Source organism: Artemia franciscana, chromosome 4 (genome assembly GCF_032884065.1).
Source record: "Artemia franciscana chromosome 4, ASM3288406v1, whole genome shotgun sequence".
In the NCBI taxonomy this organism is placed as follows: Eukaryota; Metazoa; Arthropoda; class Branchiopoda; order Anostraca; family Artemiidae; genus Artemia; species Artemia franciscana.
This window is the reverse complement of record NC_088866.1, coordinates 17586231-17613918: the sequence shown is the minus strand read 5'-3', so window position 1 is coordinate 17613918 and position 27688 is coordinate 17586231. Positions and strand designations below refer to the sequence as shown.

The 27688-nt window shown below is 37.6% G+C and overlaps 1 protein-coding gene across 1 annotated transcript in view; it reads right to left on the bottom strand.

Moving 5' to 3' along the window:
- The window catches only part of LOC136026079 (ubiquitin conjugation factor E4 A-like), a gene marked incomplete in the record, with an annotated part of 59678 nt that overhangs the window by 4711 nt on the left and 27279 nt on the right, over window positions 1-27688 (bottom strand). Inside the window, 4 exon segments of the mRNA XM_065702274.1 lie at window positions 13313-13517; window positions 19390-19552; window positions 21018-21261; window positions 24424-24573. Coding sequence (XP_065558346.1) covers window positions 13313-13517; window positions 19390-19552; window positions 21018-21261; window positions 24424-24573 — 762 coding nt within the window.

The following is a 27688-nucleotide window of genomic DNA, read 5'->3' as shown; positions in this document are numbered from 1 at the left end:
TGAAGCAAACACCACCAATGAAACAGCCAACCCCAGTTTTTGCCAAACGCAGGTTAAGATCGTCCACATAAAGCTTATACAGCAACGGCGAGAGGACCCCACCTTGCCGCACACCATTCAAAACAGGGAAAGACTCACTGAAATAACCCCTCCATTTGATTTTGAAACGCTGGACTTCAAACCAGTATTGAAGAGTTCCAATGATACGAAGGTCAACTCCTTTAGTGTCTATTTTGTCAAGGAACTTCTTAAAGTTCACTCGGTCGAAAGTCGCCTTTGCATGAACGAAGCATGCAAACACAGGACTAGAAAGAAACCAAAGGTACTACACTACAGATTTAAGGATACAGAGCTTCGTTGAAGATCCTTCTTTGAACCCAAATTGATAATTTGCTGAATCAATCTGGGGTGATATCAAAGAGTATAGACATTTTTCAAAAAGTTTTGAGATGGCAGCCGCTACAGCAATCAGTCTGTAATTGCTTAACGATGTCATATCACCAGCATTCGACTTCGGAATAGGAACCAGGCAAACCTCAGTAAGGGAATCTGGGACATAGCAGTGGTTAAGGAAATCATTGAAGAGCAGGGTCAACAAACAAATCAGGGATGGGCCACCATGCTTAATGTGATTTGCCGTCACTCCATCAATTCCACCAGACTTTCTGCCTGAAAGCCCATACAACGACCGCGCCACAGACTCTGCCGTTATCAGCTGCTTAACAGGATCAGTCCAAGGTTTGGAGAAGGACCTTGCCCTTGCTGCTTTGGGATCGGAAGCCACTGACAAGAAAAGAGCACTGTAATGACCCCTCCATAACTCAGCAATGTATTTGGGACCTGTCGCTTAACCGACTCTGTTCGACATTTTTTGGGGACCAGCACTCTTAGAACTAGCAACATTTTTTCAAAAATCACGGAGATTAAATGAACCCAAACTACTGGCTAGAGCCAAAGTCCTCAACTCTCCATATTCTTTTTGCACCACCGAAGGGCACTCCTAAACCTACTGTGAAGAATTCTCCTCGCAGAATCGAGCCTACCTCCAAGAGGCCTGCCATTAGCAGCCCACAAAAGCAAGGCATTTGTCACAGCTACATAATGAGGGCAAACGTAAGTATTCCAACCAGGAATAACATTTAGCCCCACCCTTTTCCTGTTAGTACTACCCAGACGAAGAGGTAGAGTATGACATGCACTAACAATAATAATCGAAATCAGTGTAAAAAAAAGAGCCCCTAACTCATTAGTATGAGAAGGATTAGTACAGTAGGGGAGAGTGCAATGGTAAATAGTAGTTATATCCAGAGCAAGGATACGCCTCTCGACCTCCACACCATAGGCCACAAGCTGAGACGCACTCACACGCTCCCAGTCCACAGCAGGCGGACCAGGGGTTGGCGGATCTGTACACAACGAATCCGCAGCACGAATAGCACAAGATAATTCAAACAAAAGAGGGAAATGGTCTCAACTAAATAAATCATATCTTACAGAAATAGGCACAACATTACTACTAAAAGAACTTGAACACACCACGTGATCAATCCATGACGTATGGCCTGACGGGCTCAAATATGTAAAAGTCGATGGCTCTAGAGCCACTTCATCACAACAAACCAAATCATTTTCAGCTATTACTGCCTTCAGCTCACGGCTGAAAATGTACTGTAATTAGCATTAAAATCGCTCAGGAAACAAACATAAGTACATTTATCAGATTAAAACGATACTAGCTTACCTAAGTACAGAGAGAATTCATGCAAATTCTCACTTGAGCATACTGGCATATACACATTAACAAAAAGGTATTCCTGATCATCACAACTGAGGCAGACTGGCTGCAGCCTCTCATTTGAGGGGAATGGAAAAGTTATTAGGTGGGAGTAAGCTTTTCTACAAAGAATAGCTAACCCACCTCTCGGCCTCCCTCTCAAAAGGCCATCACCTGCTTTCGTAGCATTCACTACAAAAGAAACAAAATCCCCACTTAAACCCTCCAAAAAAGCATTATCAAAATCAATTAACATGGTTTCCTGTAGAAAAATTAAGCCAGACTCTTCACAGAGAGCTTTCACTGCACCTGCATTATGCTTCACCGAGTGACAGTTATATGACGCTATACGTAGTTTTTCACCCATCTATGTAAGTTTGACCTTCGGATGGCGTGAACTCACTAGTGGGCAATTTAGGCTTAGGTTCATAATAAGTCCTAACAAGGGTACCGGCAGGCCAGAACTCAAGTGAAACCACTTTCGCACGTAGCGCAGGCGACACAACGAGCTTAAACGAAGCACTGTTGGGACTGGCCGTCACAATTTTTGAGCAAGATACTGGACAATTCAGCTTCTTTGAAACAAAATTAGCAACTGTGTCCTCAGTAGTTTCGGGAGCAAATATACTAACAAAAAGCTTTGATACCTTAGTTTGAAGGACTGACTTCACATTAGGAATCACAGACCTGATATTAGCTCCCACAGAATATTTGGGACCTTGAAAACCATGTGAAAGAGAACCAGGACCTCCAGCTACCTGAGCCATTTTAACCTTACGTGTGTTAGCAGGTTTCGCTGTAGCACTGGCATAGGTTCCAGCTCCCATTTGACTCTTGGTACCAGTCACTGGCCTAGAAAAAAGAGTCACGGAGCCACTATTCATTCTATTAATAGAAACAGGCGCATACTCATTGGCACTATCCGTCAAAACATCCTCATTGGGTTGCACCAGGATGGGAATCTCAGATGACTGCGATAACTTAGTTGCGGGCGTCATCTGTTGCTTAGCAACAATTGCATGAAGTGTAGATTTGATCTCATCGAGTTCAGGTTTTAATCAAGACACTTCCGATGACGCAATATTCTGAACAAACAATTTAAGCTGCTCTAACTCGGATTTCGAAAACCTATATGAGCTCATAATAATCGCAAGATCAAAGTGCGATAGTGACAAAGAGGAGAATCGCAACAAATTATGCGCCAGAAAAGTCGGAAGTAATTTTCTATCAACTTGTAAGAGGATACAAAAAAATTCACAAAGTACAGGGCTTTTTGCAGATTGGCCCGATCGGGTTTTTACAAAGTCTGGAAATTCCTTCGTCAGAGACGCGATCACTTCACTGGGAACGTAAGCAACAAGGTTCTCTTTTGCTCTGTTGATTTCCTCCACCGAGTAAAAATCTGCACAAAGCTTAATTAGGAGATCCATAGGGAGTCCCAGAGTCTATTTGGGTGATAAAAAAGCTAAGCAGCTCATCAATAACGATTTTTGTCGACATCCTTACTATCAAAGGCAAACAAATGAAGACATACTCGCAAGGGGGGCTAAAGAAACCCCCCGCAACAAAAAATATAACCCAAATTCAAGTCCAAATTCTTCTGCGCCACGGTATATCACAGCACAAAGAATTAACTTCTAACAGGCTAACAGGCACAAAGAATTAACTTCTAACAGGCTAACACACCTTTTCAAACTATAATTATATGCTTCAATTACGAAGGGTAATCCTTCACCAGGTTATTTTTCGGTTAAAAATAACTGAATATTGCTTAAATTAAAAAATGCACCGAGTTTAGGCAGAAAGAGAATAATTTTCTAGTCCTTCCTCTAGAAACTACATATGACACATAAAATTTGAGCATCTTTTAGACAATTATTTAGATAATAAAAAGGACCTTTCTAAGGCTCTCTGTGGAATTCTACTGGTAAGTTCACTTGCTACAGTCGACAATACGGCTCAAAGAGAACGGGTGAAGTGCAAAAGTGAGAACTGAATTTGATGTAAAAAAAAAACGTCATCTAACGTTTTGAGTTTCTTTACATTTTTTTACAATTATTGCTACACTAATTTGAGAGAAAGACAGGCAGGTATTTGATCTAAATAAAAGAAATACCATTAATAGAGGCAGATTTTTTAATAATGGATCTGTGAAATTAAAGAATCAGTAAATGAGGTGAACTTCTTTCTTTGTTGAAACCAGAACAAACATTTACTTGCAAGATGACCAGCCCTTAAACGATAATTAAGGATACATAAATATGTACCAACTATATTTATTATACCTTATCATTATTTATTATATCTAATCATACATTAATAGCATTCATTTTCATCACAATAAATAAGTCAATTCATGATTCATAAAAATTCAATTCATCAATTTCATAAAATAAATCAGAATTCCTTGATTTTTAACACAAAAAATTATTATTCCAGTTATATATCCAGTATTCAGACTTAGAATTTTTTTTTTAAAGAAACTAGCAGTCTAAATATTTGGAAACCAGGTCAGCTTATACTGTCAATTTAGAGAATACCGTGAATACTATCAAATCATTTTAGACCACATACTGTCCATTTTCGACTTTTTTTCAAAAAAAATATAATTTTGCATGTAGACTTGGATTTACTGTGACCTAAACCCTTTAGCAAGATTAGAAGCATCACCAATTCCTTTATAATACACTGCATATCTTTGTAGTAAGGTAATTACATACTGTGAGGCATAATATTTATTTCCATAGGTACACACTGGAAGGATAGAATGTTAATATAAGGGGGCCCCGGAAAGAGTAGCCTTTTCGGATTCGGGAAAATGACACTAAGAAGAGAAACAAAAAAAATAGAAGAAACTAATAGCGAGGAAAACCCATTTTATATATTTTCAATATATTTCACAATATCAAATGTTTTGACTACCCCCTAGTCCCCCAAATCTTGTCCCCTTTTTTCTGGTTCGAACCGTCTCCTGCTCTGTGCCTTTCCCAACTGGGCAGCGAAACCTCCTAGATCTCATCAAAGTACAAAAAATAAACCTTAGGGGAGACCTATGTCAGGTTCGCCATTTGTATTTAACTAGGGAGCCATCTACGGAAAAATTCCCGTAATCTAGCGTTTACGTTACCACTAGTAGCGAAAATTTTGATGTTTCCAGTTTTGAGCTGATCCCCGTTTTGAAAAACTTTTAATGTGGGCTGATTTTTAGGGCTTGAAAAGTAAATTTTTGTGTTAAAGGAAAATGAAAAAGTCGGTCTCTAACGTAAAGGTAAGAGAGAACTTTTTGTATAGATCTACGCCATCTACGATAACAACTCGACAGTGCTGATTTTTCTTAATAGATGGAAAAAGACCATCACCAAAAATCCAGCCCTGTTTCGACACTCTAGGACTGGCGAACCAGGGCCTGGCGAACCTAGAGAGCTAAATTTTTGCAACAGACTTCATTGATATTTACTTCATATTTTGTCAGATGCACTCAATAAAGAAACGACAATCCTATGTTCTTTAGCCTGGAAGATTGAGTATGGTTGGATCAAACCTTGCTTGGCCCAGAAAAATAGCTTGGTGAGGAAAATAAAAATAAACTTAAACTAAAAATAAAACAAAAAAACTTCTTTGGCTTACGATATTTTAACTTATTTTAGGGCATAATGGTGCAAAAACCCATTCCATCAAACCGTTCGTGGTAACGAACTGTAGTAAGGAGTGACCCAGCTCAATAGTAACCAAAATTCTAAAAAATGGAATTTTGATGCCAATAGTTACATCAAAGGAATCGCATTTTAATGCTGATTTTAAATATATAAATTTCATCAAGATTAGTCTTACCCGTCAAAAGTTACAAGCCTTAGAAAATTTGCCTCGTTTTAGAAAATAGGGGGAAATACCTCCCAAAAGTCTTATGATCTTAACGAAAATCACACCATCAGATTCAGCGTATCAGAGAACCTTACTGTAAAAGTTTCAAGCCCCTATCTACAAAAATGTGGAATTTCGCATTTTTTGTCAGAAGACAAAAGCTGTTTACGATAAAGTTTTTTACTGTTTGAAAATGTAGAGCTAAGAGAAAGAGTGAAACTTTAGCGTAAAGAGCAAGGCGTTGAGGAGGAAAAGCCCCTTTCATATACAGAGTAATTTCTGTTCGTTTTAAGTTTTAATGTCGCTCCTTACTTTCATTTAAAAAAACTTGTATTTTTGTTTAATCAGAAGAAAGGAAGAAGGGTATGAGCCAAATAAATGTACATCGGAAATTTAATATACATATGCTGATATTTATTAAAGTTGAAAAAGTGAAAAAATATAATTTTTTTTTTTTAATTAAAGCGCAAATTATGTTCAACTCCTTCCATACGTAGTGCCTTGGTCAGAAAAAAAAATTGGTCCCATATCTTTCTTTACTTAGGCAGCGCTATTATGCTGCCTATAATATAATTTTTTTCTATAGTAGCCTAAGCTATGTTTACGCTACTAGGCGAAGTCAAGTATCGTAACAAGCTATGGTTGGTATGGCAGACAGACCCGTAGAGGGAGTGACACTTTAGTATTGTTTCCATACCATCAATTTAATACCATTGTTGTAAACCCCTCAAAACTAAAATTTATGTCTCGAGATGAAAAATTTGTTTAGAATTTCTTTAAATTTTTTTATTTTATTTTATTTCTTAATAAAAATATCTGAAAGAACATACTCCACAATGTTCGACAAACAGAATTATCATCTACACGAATCCAAACGAAGTAACACCCATAAGTTAGCTGAACTCTGTCAATGAAATTTCCTACTTGCAAACGACTGTTACAAATAAGACTAAAAAACTTCTCTATTTACAATATTCTAAACTTATTTTAGGGCACAATGGTGTGAAAACCATTCCATAAGAAGAAAGGAAGAAGAGGGGCATGGATCCTCTGCTGGTCCGAGGAGCTGTAATCGAAGTTATTGTAAAAAAAAAAGAAAAGAAAACGGCTGCAAAAAAATATGGAATACCTCGGACAACTCTAAGGAGATACGTCACCAAGGCTGAGAAACCGGATGTGAATATTGATCTTCTACCTCTCTTGTTTCCTCTCCCCCTTTATGCTAAAAAAAATTCTTTTACAGAAGAACAAGAAAATGCTCTTGCTAAATACTTGCATGTCGTGTACCATATGCATTATGGTTTAGCACCGCTTGAAGTTCGTCAGCTAGCTTGCAGTTATTCTCTTGCCAAAGGACATCTCATCCCAAATTCATGCACAAGCGGTGCCAATCAAAATGCTGCAGGTGAAGATTGGTGCCGTGGTTTTAGGGCAAGATACACACATCTTACTATAAGAGCACTTGAAGCAACAAGTCTCTGCCGTGCAACTGCTTTCAATTGTGTGACGGTTGGGAAATTTTAAAAATCTGGGTGATACGTACGAGCGAAAATTTAACCCGCAAACACATTTTAAATGTAGACAAAAGTGGACTATCAATAGTCCACAAGCCAGGGAAAATTGTTGCAGCAAAAGGACAGAAGCTGGTCGGCAAGGTAACGCCATCAGAAAGAAGGCAGAATATTACTATGTGTTTGTGTCAGTGCAATGGGTAATAGCGTACCTCCTATGCTCATTTTTCCCCACATTGCCCCGAAATCTTACTGAAAGGAGCATCGCCAGGTACTGTTGCTCACGGGTAAGAAACAGCTTCTGGTTGGATGTGTAATGAACTATTTCTTGTTTGGATGAACCATTTTATCAGTCATACAAGACAGAGCAAAGCTAATCTTGTGCTTCTAATACTTGACAATCAACTTAGTCGTTACAGTAGTGCATTGCTTCACTTAGCCAAAGAAAACGGAGTTTTCATGCTCACTGGTCCACTTCATAAAACATAAGCTGCAACCATTTGGCATGTCAGTTATGTTTCCTTTGAAGGCTTTCTACAACAAGGAATCTACGACTTTTACGACAGAGCATAAATGCAAGAATATCTCGATATGTAAAATCTCTGAGCTTTCTTGAAAAACGTATCGCAAAGCAGTGAATTCTCGGTGGCTATCGAAACCCGCCCTTGTGACCCTTCGCAAATCTCCCGTGACCAAGTTACCAAGTCAACGCAAACGGACAAAGATATAGCTGCTGCTAACCGAAATGCACCCATTGATAATAAAGTGCAAAACATAACATCTAGCCCAAGCCTAGCCCACGACTGTGCGATCTTGTCAGACGAAATGAATCCTGGTGATACGTCATCAACTAGTGCAAATGCACAACCTCCAACGCTCGTAGAGAAAAGTGACGTAAGATCTCGTAAATACAACATGCTTTGTCGGTTCTTTGAACGAGGGTTTTGCAGACTGAAGGAAAAGTACCGGCTTTTGCATATATGCTTAAATTTCCGATCAAAATGTTGCAACAAAAATGATTGCAGTTTTGACCACGTAGATTTGTGTAGTGTCTTAACTTGTAGCAACAGAGAATGTTTTTTCGCTCATGTCACTCCAGACTTTCGGAAAACAAGAGGGTTGTTTCGGAAAACAAGCTCCCCCTCCCTGAATACCCCTACTTTAGTATCCCCTTTTAGTTTCCCTCCCCCTCCCATACACACTTTTCCTCCACCTTTTCCCACCATGCATTGTAACAAATATTGTAGTTTTGCCCATGCACCAAAAGTAGATGATGTTAATCCTGGGGCCCTGTTCGAGTGTCCCTGTCTAAAGACAAAAATTGTAAGAGCCACTCATCTCCCTTCCGCCGTCTTTTTTTACTGCACCGCACTCAAGCAAAAATTTCTCATCAAAGTTCATCAGGCACAGCTTAAAAATTGAAAAACCCTTCCCGATCCCGAACTCTCCTCCCTTATCCTTTGCTACCTCCTCCCCCTCCCCGCATACAGAAGTCCTATTTCCTCCCCCCTCACAGTATGCTGCCCTTTACCCTCCCTACTCTGCCACAAACCAGCAACTTCTTGACGGACATGAATCACTATTCCTAACCAGGCCCCCTTTCCCAGCACCTTACGAAACCCCACCACCAGCCCATTCGTTTTATCCTTTGTGCCTACCCTGTCAACGTGACTTAGGTCTGAGACTTTTTAATTGTCTTGTAATGAATCCTAATTGCTCTCCTCGTGTTTCATCCATATCAGTGCCCGTCCCCCCGCCCCCAAATCCCCAAGACAAATCCTTCTCTTACTCTAATAATTCATCTATCGATGTTGACCCTAATAGTCATCCCATAAAAGTCAAATGTGTTCCCTTGGTCCCTTGTTCTAACTACATTAATCTGGCCCCCGCTAAGAATCCCACCACACCCCCTGTACCCATTTGTAATTTAAATAAAGTTAAGTGTAAAAATGGTACCTTTGCAGGTCGTTTTAAATTTCCCACACTTTTGTTAAGCAACGCTGAAAGTCTTAATTTTGAAAAACTTAATGGATTAGACTCCTTTTCTAAAAATATATAGATCAGATATAATCGCTATTACTGAAATACACGCTCAAAATACACACATGTTAAAAATGAATAATTTCACCCAGTTTATTAAACTCAGACCCGAAACCCACCCTCTGGGTAAGAAAGGGGTTGGAATTCTTTTCTTTGTCCGTAATGATTTTTATTCTTCAGAAATATTAGTTCCTTGTCTTACTCCCTTTGATGAAATTTTGTGGGTTTGTGTTCGACCTAAGGTCTTACCACGTCCTTTCAATTTGATTGTCCTGTGTTGTTTTTACTCCTGGGCAGAGAGCGGCTGAAAAAATTAATTTTATTAAAAAATTGCATAGCAGTGCCGACTATGTACTATCTAAATACCCAAATGCTGGAATTTTCTTCTTGGGTGATGCAAATGAATTAAAACTTGAGTCTACATGTGTCAAATTTCTACAGACCCGTCACCATTCTTCCCCCTCTCGGAGGTAGTTACCACTTTAGCCTACTCCTATCTCCACTAGCTACAGTTAAACATTCCTTTACTATTACTGAAACCGTCTTTAGACCTCTAATTGACTCAGGACTCAACAATTTTGGCTCTTGGATCACTAGTGAAAATTGGTCCCCTGTGTAAAAAACAAATGATGTCGACTTCAACGCTTTGTCCCTCCAAAATTTATTGAGGAGTAAATATGAAGCCCATTTTCCGGTGAAAAAAATTAAAATATGCTCTACCGATAAACCTTACATTACTGCAACTTTTAAAAAACTAATAAGGAAAAAAATCAATTTGTTCAAGCAAGGACATATCACACAGGCTAATTATCTAAGAAAGTTCCTGAAGAGAAAACTGAGAAAGACAGCTTCTGGGTATTATAATAGTAAGGTTAAGGATTTGTATTCTAACAAACACAAACAATGGTAAAGGAAAATTAAAGAGATTTGCGGGAAAAAACCCTGTTGAAGTTAATTTTCATCTCCCTGAGCCCCCTTACAAGAAAGCCAACGATTTGAACCTGCATCTTGCGTCCATAGTACAAAGTCTCCCCCCTTTCACTGGCTCAGGTCAAACTATTCCTCCCTCCACCTCTTTCCCCCAAATTTCTCCCTCTGATGTAATAGATAAAATCCAAAAGCTCAAAAAATCAAGTACTTGCCCATTAGACATCCCAATTGACTTGATTAAAGCCTTTTCAGACACAATTGCTGGACCTTTATCTGATATTTTTAACCAAATTACAAAATCTGGTAAAATCCCAAGTTGCTGGAAACTAGGTTTTATAACACCCATCCCAAAAAAATCTTTCAGTCTGACTATAACCAAGATGCGTCCTATTACACTCACTCCAGTTTTTTCCAAGCTTTACGAAGGGTTCCTTTGTGACTGGCTTAAAATTAAAATTATACCATGCATTGACATCCGACAGTTTGGTAATTTAAGAAAAACCTCCACCACTCATTACCTTGTACACTTGATTCACACTATCCTAAGTGAACTAGAGAAACCAAATGTTTGGCTAAAATGAGTTTTAGTCGATTTCCAAAAAGCGTTTGACTTAGTTGACCACATTATCCTAATTCGTTTACTACATGATAACTTTGAAATTGACCCACTTTTAGTAAATGTTGTTATATCGTTCCTTTCAGACAGATCACAAGTTGTAAAATACAAAAATACCTTCTCTAACCCTCTCCCTAGGTACTGTGGAATACGTCAAGGAACCTTATTGGGACCACTATTATTTCTTGTCATGATTAACGAAATTGGCAAGGAATTCCCCCAAAGATGGAAATATGTAGATGACTTGTCGATCCTTGAAGTATGTCATAGGAATATTAAAAGTGAACCCGTTGAAACCCTAACCCGTTGTTCGGATGAATCTAAGAATCTAAATATGACAGTAAATCCCACCAAATCACAGATAATGCCAATCAACTTCTTGAAATCTACTCCTGCTTTTTGCGATCCAATCCCAAGAGAAATGCTAGTGAAACATGTTAAGCTTCTTGGTGTCACAATTTCTAATGATCTTAAGTGGGACACACATATTTCCAACATTGTTAAACAAGCAAATGTTTCACTATCCGTTTTTAAGCTACTAAACAAATTTAATGGTCCTAAGATACATTCCCTCCGTGTTTACTTATCCTTTATCAGGCCGTTATTGGAATATGCATATCCGGTCTGGCATTCGCAACTTTCAAATGAACCTAGTGACAAAATCGAGTCGGTCCAAAAGCGTTCGCTCAGGATCATTTACAGAGAAGGCAAAATTCCATACTCCTTCCTCCTTAAAGCTGCGCGCATTACCACCTTAAAAGAAAGGAGGGAAAAAATTTGCCTGCTTTTCGCTATATCAGTCATTTCCAATCCCCGTACTGAGGACTTACTCCCTGATTTTCACAATCCCATTAGACTCCGACTCCCCTGGTCAGCCTCCTTAGCTATCCCAACTTACTCTCCGATCCATGCTGTTACAGAAAGGTTTCGCAAAAGTTTTATACCCTTTATTTTGGAACACCTTAATAATAGATTCGTGATTATGTACTTGCCAAATTTCCCTATTCCTCTATTGCCGTTTTTATTCTTTTTTTATTTACTGCAAAGTTTTTGTAATTTAATTGTTAAGTTTACTGATTTGCCCTTTATCTTTAATGATTTTGCTTTTTAATTCCTTTTAAATTTAAGTGATTGACTTAATGTACTGTTTTGATTTTTTTTTTCTTAGCTTTTACTGACATATAAAGCGAATTCGGCTCTATAGAGCTTGTGATAGCCTTTTGAAAATAAATATTATCTTATTTTATCTTAAAGCTTAATCAGCGGTTTTCGCTGCAACACAAATTTCCCTTTCAATCCCCAGGTTTTCAATGATCGCTAGTTCCACAGTTCATATGCATCTGATCTACCATCTACTTGGATCCCAGGTGACATGGAGCCTCCATCACTCGTTACTTCTTCAGCTGACGATGATGCGACTAATCAGTTCACCAACCATAAAAACGATACCAAATCTTTCCCAGGATTTTCTTTATATGGATAAGCTGGAAAAAGCTCCTCTGAACTATTTGATGTGTCTTCATTTCCAAAAGATTCTCCGAGAAAGCAATTCAGACGTGCAGTAAAAAAAAGACTACCGGAATTTTAACTGATACCCAATAGAAGGAAAGAATATGCCAAGAAGAGGAACTGAGTGCTGCAAGAATGAGGAAGAAAGAACAGAAAACCCAGGAGAAGAAGACTGCAAAGAAAGCTCAATTGCAAGACGCACGCAAGCAATTGTTCCTCGAGAGTGAGAGTGAGTCTGATCATGTTGAGATGGACTTTAACAATGAGAGTGAGGACGATCTTAAGCTACGAGAAGATGAGAAAGATGTAGGGAAAAAGCCAATAAAGGTCGGTGACCTTGTTTTAGTTGGACTTGCAGGTAAAATGAGTGCTAAGTGCTTCCTTGCTGCGAAAGTTTTGAAGGAATATCCGTTTGAACTTGATGTTCTATTCTTGAGGTGCGTAGAACCGAGCAAGTCTGTGCTTACCGAAGAAAAATCATGCGTCTTACGCTATAACAGGATTAGGTAAGCCCTCAACCTCAGGTGGGACTTCAAGACTTCCTGAAAGGCTGAAGTTTGGTGTTGACCTTTCAGGATACAAGATGTGTTAATTGGTAGTAGTGTTCTATCGAATGAGATTGCCTTCAACAGTAAACTTAGCTAGGACTTCTTTTATAGAAGGTGGGTCTTTGGGTAAGCTACTGTTTTAAGCCTGTTTATTTTTAGTATTTATTTTTGAATACTGAATGACAATTAAAAATCTGATAAACAACAAGTTCTAGGACTAATTCCAGAGGAACAAGAACTATTCTTGACTCGACTTAAGACGGAGGCTAATCTGTGGCAAACGTGAACCGGGCTCGCCCTGGTTCGCCACCTTCGGACAACATGAGTGTAACCCATTTTTCTACTACATCAAGAAACATTGGTCTATAGGGATTGCTTTAGAGATACCCCAAACATGATAATATGCGTGATAATTTTCAGAATTATTTAAAGCCAAAAGCTGTGTTTACAAAAAATAAATAACCAGAAAAGTGACTACCTAGCTGTTTTTATAAAGAATAAAACCAGAAAAGTGACCACCTACCTAGCAATAGTTGATTTGTCAACAACATTCTTAGAAGACGGCAGCATGACAGGGTCCAACATCAACGTTGACATAATTGGATCCAAATATTCATCTGGGGCTAAAGTCACAATTTCATCATCTGTTTTCAACTGCTCTGAAGCCTGCTTGATATGCATGGCGACGTGATCAAGCTCTTTCAGTAAATTGTACTCTCCAATTTTTCCTAAAGAAAAGTTTGTAATTCACTTTTCAACGGTGAAAAAAAAAATGGCAATAAATATAAACTCCATTATTTATTTTAAACTTTACCAAAGATGAAAAAATATCAAAATATAAATCATCATAGTTATTTTGATGGTTTTCTTAAACGACACTAAAGAAGCCAAACTGATTAGGTCCACGGCAAATATATCGAAGTTCTAGAATTATTCCGGTATTAAGTGACACTAACGCAAAGTCATTCAATAGTATGAAGAAAATTGTTCCATTAAATATATATATATATATATATATATATATATATATATATATATATGTATAGTATTGGAAGCCAGACGACTTCACCACCGGGCCCCGGAACTCGGCACGTGGCAGGCTTCTATATATGGATTAAAACTGTCACTTGTCTTCCAACCGCAGACAATTTTTCGGGGGTAATCCCGATTATTCCGGCTAGTTCATATTTGGCTATTTCTGTTTTTTTTTCTATTGTCAATGATTTTTCTCGATTTTGGTTACATTTCTTTTCGTCCCCCCTTTTTTTGATTTTGGATTTTCTTAGTTTTTCATTCTGTACAAAAATCTCTTCACTAAACTGAGATTGGTTTTGTATATTTTGCTCGTCGTTTTCAAAAGTGGTCGACTTTACCTCCCTTTTCTTTTTTTCTTAGTCCCGTGTCACCGCATTTACTGTTTTAGGCATGGAGGTTACTTTTAATGACAGAAGGTTTCCGATATTTCCTAAGTATCCCCCTTGTAAAACATTCACTACATGAGTAATTCCTTTTTCACTGTATTTCCTTCTTTAATGGCAATTTCTATTGTGACCTGAGCTGTCGGGCATTTATGATTTGCTCCATAGTACCTTAGCGCCGCCACTTTATTTTTATAGTTTATGTCAGTTTTCTCCTTTAAATTGTTCTGTACACAGGTTTGGTCACTCCAGGAATCAATAGCTATTTCCATCGATTTGCCATTTAGTTCACCACATACTTTGTGTGATTCTGCAAATGCGAAGTTTTCTTATTGTCAGGGCTTCTAACCCATCGGTCCCCTTGTGCGTCTGATAATTTCTCCCATTCTCTCGGGATCGATCGTTTCTTGGATTGTCCTGTTTTCCCTTAGGTCCATCGTCCCTTGTTTTGTAGCTATTGTCGTGATTTCTATTCGCGCTACGGCAATCTGAGGCATAATGTCCACGTTTATTACAATTAAAACAGGTAATATCACTGTTCCTGTTTTTGGCCGTAATTCCTAACGTCTTTCTTTCGGCAACTGGTGCTATAGTGACCGACGGAGTTGCAATGGTAGCACGTTAATTCTGTTTGCCTTTGCCATGTCTGGCTAACATTATTTCTATTTTCTGTGTACGGGTATTCGTTCCTACAAATAACTCCTAGCCTTTTTCTTGGCGGGAATGCGTCTCTCCTAATTTCAGTGTGTCTATCTGCTAGTTCCGTCATTTCTTCAATCGTTTGGGTCTTTTCGCATAACGTTGTCTTTCAATGACCCAGATCAGGAAGACAAAATAGAATTTAACTTGGAAGCTTACTTATTGCAAAAGAATCTAGCTTAGCAACGAGACTTTAACGTATCATTGAAAATTATACTATAGGCAAATGTAATTACGGAAACGAAAACAGGTCATTTTATCTGAAAAAGAAAAGAAACAAGGGTGAAATCCCAACAAGTGGCTTTCAGGGTTAATAGATCTTCTTTGTGTCCGAAGTCCCCTACTACTGGAACATCTACTGTTAGAGAAGGAACGGAGTTTTTCTTAGGAGTGTTTCATCATTTTTTGCAATTTCTATCCTCCCAAAGCTGATAAACATGGGTGATTATTTCCATATTAACATGCTTTTGTAACCGTATCCCTATGGACATAGTTATTAATTAGTATATGTCTTATTAATTAGGTCTGTTCGCACAAGAGTTTGCTATATACCTGAGTCAATTACCATTTCGGTTAATTTTCCATTCGATTTTGCTTGTATTTTGTATGATTTTGCAAACTCTTCAATTATTTCTTTACCCTGGGCCCTTGCCAAGGCTGTCGTTTTATGCGTTTTTTTAATTTTTATTTGAAAAATTTCTAGCAAAATACCCTGTAGCATCACAATTGCAACAATATAACTACACTTGCTTGTGCTTAAATTGACTTTTCTTTTAAGTATATTTTCAAATCTGTGTGGTTTTTATGGCACTTGGTATTAACCAAGTGAGATATAGCAATCGCAAATTCTGTCGGTCCCGGTTTTGCAATTTTAGGCACTTCCAGGTAAACTAGGACGATGAAATTCGGCAGGCGTATCAGGGACCGGACCAGATTAAATTAGAAATAGTCGTTTTTCCGATTTGACTATATGGGGGAAGAGTGGGGGGCCCGTTAATTCGGAAAAAATAGAAAAATTGAAGTATTTTTAACTTACGAACGGTTGATCAGATCTTAATGAAATTTGATGTTTGGAAGGATATTATGTGTCAAAGCTATTATTTTAAATCCCGACCGGATCTGGTGACATTGGGGGGAGTTGGGAGGGGGAAACCTAAAATCTTGGAAAACACTTAGAGTGGAGGGATTGGGATGAAACTTGATGGGAAAAATAAGCACAAGTCCTAGATACATGATTGACATAACCGGAACGGATCCGCTCTCTTTGAGGTAGTTGGGGGGGGGGGTTAATTCTGAAAAATTAGAAAAAATGAGGTATTTTTAAATTACGAATGAGTGATCGGATCTCAATGAAATTTGATATTTACAAGTATATCGTGTCTTAGAGCTCTTATTTTAAATCCCGACCGGATCTGGTGACATTGGGTCATTGGGTCTGGTGACGATGGGGGGAGTTGGGAGAGGGAAACCTAAAACTTGGAAAACACTTAGAGTGGAGGGATCGGGATGAAACTTGGTGGGAAAAAATAAACACAGGATCGGGATGAAACTTGTGGGAAAAATAAGCAGAAATCTTAGATACGTGATTTACATAATTGGAACGGATCCGCTCTATTGGGGGGGGGGAGAGGTTAATTCTGAAAAATAAGAAAAAATGACGTATTTTTAACTTACGAAGGAGTGACCGGATCTTCATGAAACTTCATATTTACCTCGTAGCCCAGATCTCTTATTTTAAATCTCAACCGGATCAAGCATAATTGGGGGGGGGGCAGTTGAGGGGGGACTGGAAATCGTAGAAAATACTTAAAGCGGTGAAATCAGGATGAAACTGAGTGGGAAGAATAGAAACCTGTTTAAGATACGTGACTGACATAACCGGACCGGATCTGCTCTTTTTGGTGGGTTTGGGGGGGGGGGTAATTTTGAAAATTGAGGTATTTGTAACTTACGAAAGGGTGACCAGATCTTAATGATATTTGATATTTAGAAGGAGCTTGTGCTTTAAAGCTCTAATTTTAAATTCCAACCAGATCCTGTGACATTTGGGGGAGTTGGAGGGGGAAACCGAAAGGAAAAATTAGAAAAAATTAGGTATTTATAACTTACGAGTGGGTGATCGGATCTTAATGAATTTTGATATTTAGAAGGACATCGTGACTCAGAGCTCTTATTTTAAATTCTGACCGGCATTAAGCCTCTTATTCTCCTTTTAAATCAATCTATTGATTCATTGAATTTTGTTAGAGCTCACATCATATGATCTCTTGGCTCTTAGCTCTTCTTGCCTCGTCACAAGTGCCATATGAGCTCTTAGCCCTTGTTTTTTCTAGAAATTGTTCCTTCCCCGTCTTTTCCGCTACCTCGGTAAGCTTTTCTTGTAATTCATTGTAATACATCAACTATCATGGTACATTTACCTAATTCTAGCCATTTTTCTTGTGAATCTGTCAGTCTGTATTCGAATTCTCTCCAGATTTCAGAATTTGTTTTTGTTTCATTTCTGAACTACTAGCGCAAGTGCTCCGGGGATAACCCAAATCTCCTAAAAATTGGCTCTTTTGATTTTTGTAAGTTTTTTGCGTAATGCCTCAGCAAAACCGCATTGGTACCTTGTGCCTTGTGATTTAACTTGGGCCGCATTGTTGTCACCCAGTGTTCCTCCAGCCACCTGTTCAAGCCTGAACTTTTTCAAAACTAGAAATATATAAATAGATATCTTTTTTTTTCTTTTATCGTTTAGAAGTTTGTGGCGCCCATTAGATGTAACGCAGATGATTGTTGTATCGTTTGGGAATTTCTCCCTGGAATTATTTCCTATCCTCCTATCCACCTCTTCTTTTCATTCCCTGGCTATTCACTCTGCCTCCTTTTCTTTCCTGTCTTTGTCTCTTTCTTTTCTATCTTCTTCCTCTTTTCAGGCCGACTAATTCATCATATGCACAGAATCTATATGATTACTTTCCAGGACCCCCTGCTTGATACTGATCTCCTGGTCTCATTCCTGCTTCATTTTCCCTGGTCTCTGAGGGAGAAATTGGCAAATTTGCCTTGGTTTTCGCGTATTTTCATTTAATAAATATTTGTAATTATTTTCTTTATATTTTCTTTATGCATTATAACCTCCGCATCCTCTTGGTACCCTCTCATACTGCCTTTTGAACTATTTCCTGATTGTATTATTTCAAATCCCATCTTTATTCCTCTACATTGTTATCTCCTTTCAGGGAATAACTCTTTCTGCCTCTGCTGTCTATCCTGACTTCCCCCTCTCTCCATACTGGGGCTTTCTCCATAAATAGCTGGAACATGTTATTCCTGTGAATTCGTCAGCCATTCATTGTACTCTTTCTAATGGTACCTAGTTTCCGATATTTTTCTACAAAAATTTCAAATCTAAGAAAAATCTTAATATAATTCTACTCATAAAATTTTTCCTAAGTAGTGCCAAGCTCGTTAGATTTTCAATTAGCAAAAGGGTATTTGATTCTGTATTTCTACACGCAATTTTATAGGCTACTATAGGTTAAATAAACCAGTACCTTCGGAAAGGCGTGTTCTGTTCACTACCGATGTCCCGGTAGTCTCGCCGGTCCGTAGTTGCCACCAATATTTGAATTTTACAACCACCAGCATTCGTTACAAGTGCCGCCAGTGTACGTGGCAAAGCACCCCAGTGCCACAGCTGGTGGTATTTGGGTATGGTGACGAGGCAAATATGGTCCTTGATCTCTCGTGGAATATTCAGCCACCAATATTCGTAATTTAATGGGCATCAAGGGTCAGTCTTGAAGTCACTAGTGTAAGCCCTCTGGCACCATGGTGCCGCGATCAACTCTGACGCGCAAAAGATTCTACGAATATACCCCTTGCTGTTTTCCGATAACCAGTAGGGGTAAGACAAGTGTACTTTCCGTGATATGCTATTATGTGTCACACTATTTGGCCCAAGATGCCGCTGTAAAGGCCCAAGTCATCAAGCCCAAAATTCGTCTTTTAAAACCCTGACTTTCCCTGAGAAAAGATATCTCAAAAATACAGGACCCTCTCAAAAGTAGAAAGAATAAGTTTACTTCTATTCAACTCAGATCCCACAAAAGGACTGAGCAATACGACGTATATACAAGTAAGATATAGTCCGACCCATTATACATATAATTTTAAACTGTTTAAGACTTTCCATGTCTATCCTCTACTCCTCCAGAAAATTCTGTCTGTGAAGCATCCCTACATGGACGTAATTTCGCACGTTCCTAATACCAAGATGACAATTACTCTTCAAAATTAGCACCGTCCATTCCTCTTCTCTCATCCCAATCTCACAACTTTCATCCCTTAGTTACTCCAACTTCTTGGAATTACATATTTAAGTGCTATAAATTCTCGTTATATCCACGCTTAGGACACAAATATAGATAATTCTTTAACCTAAAGCTCCCCAAAAACAAAACAAACAGAACAAATAAAATAAGAAAATGCTTACTCAAGACATTCCCCGCCTGTTCAAATAGACTGGAACTATAGCTGCGTCCATCTGCAGATACGGCAAGGCAAAAATTGTCATTTTCTCCCAAGTTGACATAAATACGGCAAATACAGGTAACCATTTCAGCTGGCTTGAATTCGTACTTTTCAAAGTCTTTGACCTAAAACAGTCATTTGAACTAAACTGCTATAATACGGAAAAAAACAACTACGACTGCAATATTTCAGGAACGGCTAACGGTAAAAGTTAAAACTTTCATGGAATGATGAAGAGGGTTTTGAATTAAATAAAAAAATATTATGCGCAGCCACGTTTTCAAAATGATGTGTGTAATGCCTCCGGAATGGTAAGGTAATTGATCTAAAACTTTCAGTGAATGTTGAAATATTGAAATATAATGTTGAAACAGCAAACACTCAGGCCAAAGTCACAAATAAAGAGTCTAGGTTTGAAAGTAAAGAGAGTTACGTGATGCCTGTAGTATATTTTTACTCTTTTATTTCATTTTTATTCATATTAAATCTTTTGAACAATATCACAGGGGGATTCTTTCAATTACACTATCAATAAATTGCTGTTCAGAATCAGAATCTTAGCTTCAAACCTTTCCAAACATTGACTTCAGAATGAGCGAAATTTATGGGATAATTATATTGAATACAATCAAAGCTAACACTCAGGTCACCTTACAGAACTTACATTTTTTTTTTTAATTAGAATCTTATATTTTGATTCTTCAGCCCAAACTTGTAAAACTGGAGAAATATTCATAACATCAAACAATAATAAAACTTCAGCAATCAAAAATGGACAGAAATTCATTAAAACAAAAATTTTCAAAAAATAAATATTTCAAAGAAAAGTAAAGAGTCATATTAAAATTTATAACAATCAGAAACAGAGCCGTGTAATAATCCAAACTTAACGTAGAAATTAATATGAATTCTCAAGTCAAACTTAAAAACAAACAGAAATTACTGCAAAACAAGAGTTTGGCTGCTGCCCCACCTTCACTGTAAATTTTTTATAGTCTATCGGGTCATTTGCACTTTACTGAAAACAAAATAGATTTCAACTTTTTTTTTATAATTACAGCATATTTTCATTAGTTCTTTCCAGTCATCTTGATTATTATCATGATTTTATTTTTTACTTTTCGTCAACGTTTTGAAAAACTAAACCGCACTGTTCAAAACTTATAATTTTCAATTAAACGCAACTTTTGATGCTATACAGTTATGGGAGCAGGTCAGTAGCCAAAACTCTGTTTGTAGTAATTTCTGTTAGTTTTAAGTTTAACTTGAGCATTCATTCTAATTTCTACTCGTTTTAGGATTTATTTATCCATCTACATCATACCTGTTGTTATCTTTGTTTCGATGTGAATTATTACTTTAATTTCTGCTAGTTTTGGGTTTCATTTATTCTTTGATAGTAATTTCTGGTAATTTTAAGTTTGAATTATTATACGACCTCATATCTGCTAGTCTTAAATTTTGATGCGACTGTTCTACTTTTCTTTGATGAACTCCTTTTTTAGAAAGCATTTTTAGGATTAATAGCGAGAAAAAATCAAAAGAGAACGTCCCAACTGTTTCCCAGCTTCAAAACTCTTAATAATTTACCTTAAACTCTCGGTTCTTCGGACCAACAAGGTGTAACAAAAAATAGTTCAACATCGAAGCAATTCGATCGACCAATACAGACGTGTAAAATATATCTTTAATCTCTGACGTCAATGTTGAAAGCATTTTGATCGTAGCCAACCCCAAGTGATTGTGGAAGCGAGCAAGCATTGTTATGTGCTGGAATGTGGCCTCTCGTTCTGATCGCTGGAACACTGGCACATCGGGCCAACTGCCATCTCCTCTAACATTAAGGAGAAACACTGAAATTAGTGGCAGTTCGAAAATAGCGAAATCAAGAGAAAATAGAGAAACCTTAAAGAGTTTTACAGACATAACATTTTAAACTCTTGGGTAAATATTGAGCTTTTTCGATTGCTTCGCTTGCTACAATGTAGACACATTACTTGATCTTCCTTCTAGCGCTCTTCCGAGAATACTAACCGCTACCCTCAAAAATGTACCCTACCCTCCCTTACGAGGCCAGAATTATTCATGCACTATGGACAAAAATAAGGGTTTTCTTTAGATTAGCTTAATTAGCTATTATAAACAAACTGTTAATGAGACATAACCACAAGAAGTAACGCCTCAACTAAATCAAACAAAATCAGAAAACAATTATATTGGGCGTCAATATAAGAACAGAGGTGTTTTAGCGACGCTAGAAATTCGTAAATTTAGAATCAAGTTTAAAAGAAGCGTAGAACAGTACGTGTATCTTTTGTCTTGCGATATAACAGGAGGAACTTAACATTTACCAGAAAAGCCACAACTTAGAATCCAGCCCTCTATTTGTCTTTTCTTTAAAAGATACAGTGAGAAGAGGGAATTGGACCCCCCCCCCCACCTCCTCAGAAAAAGGTCAGCCCAGGAATGGGCTCCCGAAATGCAATACTAGGAAGATAAACCCAGTCTTAATTTACTTTAAGTTCAGTTGAGATCCGAAAGCCTATTCTAGTCGATATCATGAAGGTAAAAATGTAAGGACTCCTTCCACTCTGCAATGGTCGTATTTTGTCCAGATATTTAAAAGCAAAACAAAACAATACTTCTTACTTCGGAACGATTTTGGTTATCGTCAAACGCCCATTTTTCTAGACTTACTGACTATTCAATAAGCCACTTACCCTGCCTCTCCCCTCTCCGCTGCCGAAAAAAGATCTGAAAGAACTAAAACTCCGAAAAGGCACAATTATGATAGTGGCTCTTACTCCATACGGAGGTGATATCCAACGATCCTATCCTAAAGTCGGTTGACAGGAGGTCAAGACTACTCTTCCTCCTGCCCCATAGAGGTCAAATTAATTCGAAAAATCTAATTTTACTTCTTACAAATAGTACAACTAGATATGATGAAGCAGGGTCAAACTTGAACAAACTACAAAAAACAATGATTGCTCCATCATTCGATCAAGAAAAATGAACATATTAACGTGTTCTGAAGAGGCATCACTATCCCGAGGTGAAATGGGTTAAGTTTGCAATCAAAAAGAAGGAGGGGGACAAAATCTAAAAGTATATTTTGCAATAATACTGAACTTTCAACTATTGTTACGTAGCATCCAACTATTGTTGAAAAGTATATGATACTGACTAGTGTTCTTTTGCTGTTTCATATCGGTTGACATTCCAGTAATAGTCAAAATCCCCAAGAATCAAAACGAGGCGGTACAGGCGTTGCAAGAGACAAATACATGGTAAAAACCCGCTCGGGAATAGAACAAGACATGTCTATAGTTTCAGCCAAGAACTATTTGGCTATATGCTTTATACAGCCATGTACTACAAACATTCTCTGTCAAGCACAAAAATCAATTTTACTGCAATTTTTCCTAGGTCTGGCCATAGTCTGACTGTATTACAGGGCTGTTTTATATAAGACGAACCCTTCTGGTTACAAGGTTCTGACCTCTGAAAAGTACCCATTTGCAGAAGTTTTAGCAAAAAACTTAAAACCTTATTTAAAAGAAAGTTTTACTGAGATCAGAGCATCACTTCTCCTAGATATCCTGCAAATGGGTACAAAAATTTAGGTACTCCTACCCTACTCAGAAAAATTTATGAGGTTTCTCTGTTTCATGGTTCCCAGGCTAAACAAACTTTTTCGAATTTCCATTTCTTTCCGTTACCATGTTACATACCACCGATTAAAGGAAAAAAGTTAGACCATTATTGTTGCTGTGCGACGCAATTGCTATTACTACTAGGAAATTATCGAAGCACAAAGCAATCAGAAGATAAAACAGCTAAACAGGTTCCTTCTTCGCCTAACTCTATTTATAAACAAACTCTTCCTTCCTTCCCATGATGTTCTCATATTTTAAAAATCTTTTATTGTATTTTCTAATCCGCTGTATTCGATGACGTTCAGCTTTTCGTTCAACCCAAGGTGGATTCCCGAAAAGAACACGTGTTGATTAGCCTAAAAATACATATCCTTGGGCGGGGTAGGTAATTTCGCGGAAACTTTCATGACTGTCAACTATAAAGTTTCTTGAAAAACATTTTTTAAACTTAGGAGCGCCACCAAAGACTTTTTTTAGATTGTGTCAATAGTTTTTAGTTCCCCATGACAAGTATATAAAAGCAAATTAATAAATAAAAAGATTAACCATTAAATACCAGACAAAACAAATTTGTAAAGAGAAAAATAGAGATTGTTTTCTTACAGTTCTGTGGTTAAAAATGTAGTTTATTTTCATTTATCTACATCTGTAATGTACTCCCAGAAGTCAGTCAGTCACATTACTCTTTAAGTGTTTGTCAGAAAGGGTAGCCAAAGAGTACTACCCTTTCAAAACCTGATTCCTTTTCTTTTGTCAGTGTGTGAAATTCTAAGTCAATAAGAAGACCAAAAGGTAAATCCTAACTGATAGCTTCTCTCTTTGAAACTTTAAGTCGGAAAATGAACAAAAGTGGTTGATCCCAAGATTTATTTTTTTTACAAGTAGCCCCTCTGTAGCCCTTAATATTAAAAATCAGAACTCTGCTTGTTGCTCCCTAATTTAAGACATATAGGATAAAGCCTCGTCTGATAAGTCATTTGCCCCAGTGGTACTCATACACAAAAATATTGGGAAGGGGAGAGGCAAAATGTACAGAGGGACAGCGAGTTTCTTTGTTAAATCACAAGATTTTTTTTTTTAAATAGCCCTTATGTAGCCCTAAATATTAAAACTCACCGCTCTGCTTTCTGCTCCCTAATTTGAGACATGTAGGAAAACGTGTTGTCTAATGAGTCATTTGCCCTAGTGGCACTCATTCACAAACATATTGGGAGGGGGGGCTCATTAAAAGAAAGATTGGGAGGGAAATGTACACAGGAACAGAGGGGGCGAGTTTATTTGTTAAATCAAAGTTTTCTACAAGTAGCCCCTTCGTAGCCATTAATATCAAAACTCACCGCTCTGCTTGCTGCTCCCTAATTTGAGACATATAGGTCAAAGCCTCGTCTAATAAGTAAATGGCATCATTCATCAATAAGTTTAAAAACCTCAGGAATAATGGTGGATCTGTAGCTTCAATATTTTCAATGGCATCGACGGCAAGTTTCCTATAATAAATAGTAAGATTTATGTATCACTCCGAACAAATAAACAAAATGACCAATAGTTAACGGACATACCCGTGACTTTTCTAAATTAAGTTTATGAGCTTCTAATAGGTATCTCACTATTGCATCTGCAAATTGGACAATTTCAGTAATAGGCACCATATTTTCATTTTTTTAGAATAGATTGGGTGACTCATTGTTGGGACTCTCGCAGAGTACTAAATAAATATTTTTATTTCTTAAATCCAAATCAAATAGAAATAATATCAGGAAAATAATAAAGGAGATACCCAGAAGAAGGTGTGAAAACATTTGTGAGGCTCTATGGCTATGGGTATGGTGCCATAATTGTGTGACTGACTCTGGAGATGTTAATTAGAACAGTAATAGAGTGAATTTGATCTCTGATTGTTTTAGGCCAGATATCAAGAACTACCAAAGGAAAATTTTTCACACACAAAAGACCTAGCGTTTGAAGTGAAGTTGCGAAATCAAGTACTATTGAACGTCATGGTGAATTGGTCTTCCCCGCAACCCTTCACCAGTAGCGGAAGTTCCTCCAAAAGTAACGGCTGTATCTTAAAGAATACACGTTGTGTGCCAGTTTTGCATTGAGATTGGTTACCACAGCAATTTATTTTGTACCATCTATTTGCTCTCAGACAAAAGGCCCACAAATCGTTCAAATACTGATTGAACGTACGATTATGTCCGCCAAGAATAAATATCTGGTCCTTGCACAAAACGCCGGAATGACTTCGCCATCCAATAAGAGAGACACATGATTTTCTACTAGGGGTTTATACCACTGGGAATTCTTTCTGTAAAATACATACAACACGTAATCAAAATCATAAAAATCACTACATTCGAGTTTTCTGCAATGAAATTTATACAATAGCCTTAAGCTGTAGCTGAATGAAATTCTCTCCCTACAGAAAAAGTATCTCTGGCGATTACAGTTCTCCAAGTTATAATTGGTATGTGGAGGGAACATGTGACTGTTGATCAATCATCTTCTTCATCATCGTAACCACCAAAAATATACGTCGTATCGCCAATAAGAATGGCTGTGTAACCAACCCTATATGAAGGTCTATAACTGTGTGCAGTTGGGATACCCCAAGGACTATTTTCTAAATCGAATTTATATAATATGTTGCAAACTGCAACTTCGACTCGAGAGTATGGAAAAGCTCTTCCTCTTCAGAGTATAACGTTGTTCTTGCATCTTATGACTGTATAAACGAACTTGTAGCATAGTAAACTTCTTCCTTTAATTTAGTGGATTGTATCAGCTGACCATTCTAAGCAGTACACATATATATATCTCTGTGGTCCATCTCATTTGAGTAACATCCCCCAAAGCTATTTTTTCCGTTCATTGGCTGCATGATCCTCTCGTGGACCTCCAGCTACATGTATTTTCCACACTGTCTCTCAAGTATTTTAAATTTGATTAGTTTAGTATTTTTTTTTTCTATCAAAAATACTACTAAAATAACGTTACACTTTACTAAAATGCATAAAATGTTTTACTAAACATGGATGCACAAAGTGTCCTTAGATTCAAAGTAACACTTCCTTCAACATTATCAGAAGCTTTCAATTAACAGCCTTAGCAGTTCCTAATATATTAGAGATAGGCTCTTTTCATGACCTGAATACACTTATGCTTTTTTGGTTTAATTCAACTGTGGTTGTAGAAGTAGTAGTGATGGCAGTAGCATCAGAGTCGTGATCAGAATAGCGGTAGTACCAATCGTAAGCAGTGGCAGTCACAAATAGTCAAAGACAAAAGTAGTCATAGTCGCAGCCACAAGTTATCGCTGAGTCCGTCGCAATTTGTACCAAGTAGTCATAGTCAGAGCCACAAATAGTCGCAATCGCAGTAAAAATTAATCACAATCGCAAGTAGTTACAGGTACAAGTGGTTTCAAGCGTAGTCACGGGTAGTCATAGTCGCAATCACAAGTAGTCGCTATCGTAAGCAGTCACAGTCAAATTAGCCAGAAGTAGCAGTAGTCGCAGTCACCGTCACGAGCAGTCACTGCTGGTAGCAGTTACAGGTAGTCACAAGTACTTGCAAGTGATCAAAAGTGGCCACAGATTCAGTTGCAGTATTGGCCCTGACGGTTTCAAGATAATGCTCTTAGCTGTTCACAAGATAATATAGACACGCCCTTTTATAAGCTGGACGCGCCTAGCTTCTATTAATTTAGTTCAAAAGCCCATTCAATATTCCCAGAAGTTTAACCTTAGTCTTTTCAGACACACCCAGGAACATTCTTTCATCCCTTTCCCGATAATAAATTTTATATGTAACCAGTGCACAACTTGCATAACGTACAACCCTTGTTCCATGAGGATTGGGGGTCATATCATCCCTGGAGGCGTAGTAATTAGACCTGTTGATTATTTCGAACAAAATGACAATATTGAAATTTCGATCAGTGTTCGTAAGGGGGAATCTAAAAGGAAAGAGGTGGGGACCCTTTGATCCCTTTTCAACATGCTCCTTAATATGATCTGAAAGTTTCAACTAAACAACCTCAGCCGTTCCTGAGATTTCACTAACATGCTCTTTTGACAACCTGCATGCATATAGTATGGTTTTTCCTTTCAACGTCTCCCTCAACATTTCCTGATAGTTTAACCTTGATATACGAAGCCTTTTTAGAGATTTTGGATCCAACTTGCTACCTTTCCCAATAGCATACCCTGTACACAAGCGAGAGCACTGCCTCGGATTTACATCATTGAATGTTAGGCTGTAATGTATACTTTTCTTCCAATGCAACGAAAGCTTGAAATCTTCAAAATTATTTCAACAAAAAGAAAAAAAATCACCCATCATTACAAACTAAGCTATTGAATTTTATTTTTAGAAAAATCACTAATCTCAAAAGTTAAAAAATTTGTATTCTCAAAGATATCACAAAACCATTAATAGGAAAAAATAATGAAATACTAATGCTCTTCAAAAAGAAATTATATCCCTGACGAATCAATTTGTTAAAATTTGACTTGTACCAAAGCTGAGCCAATATACATTACGTAACGAAAGACACGAAATTTCAAATATTTTTCTTTTCGGTAAGATATTATACGAGTT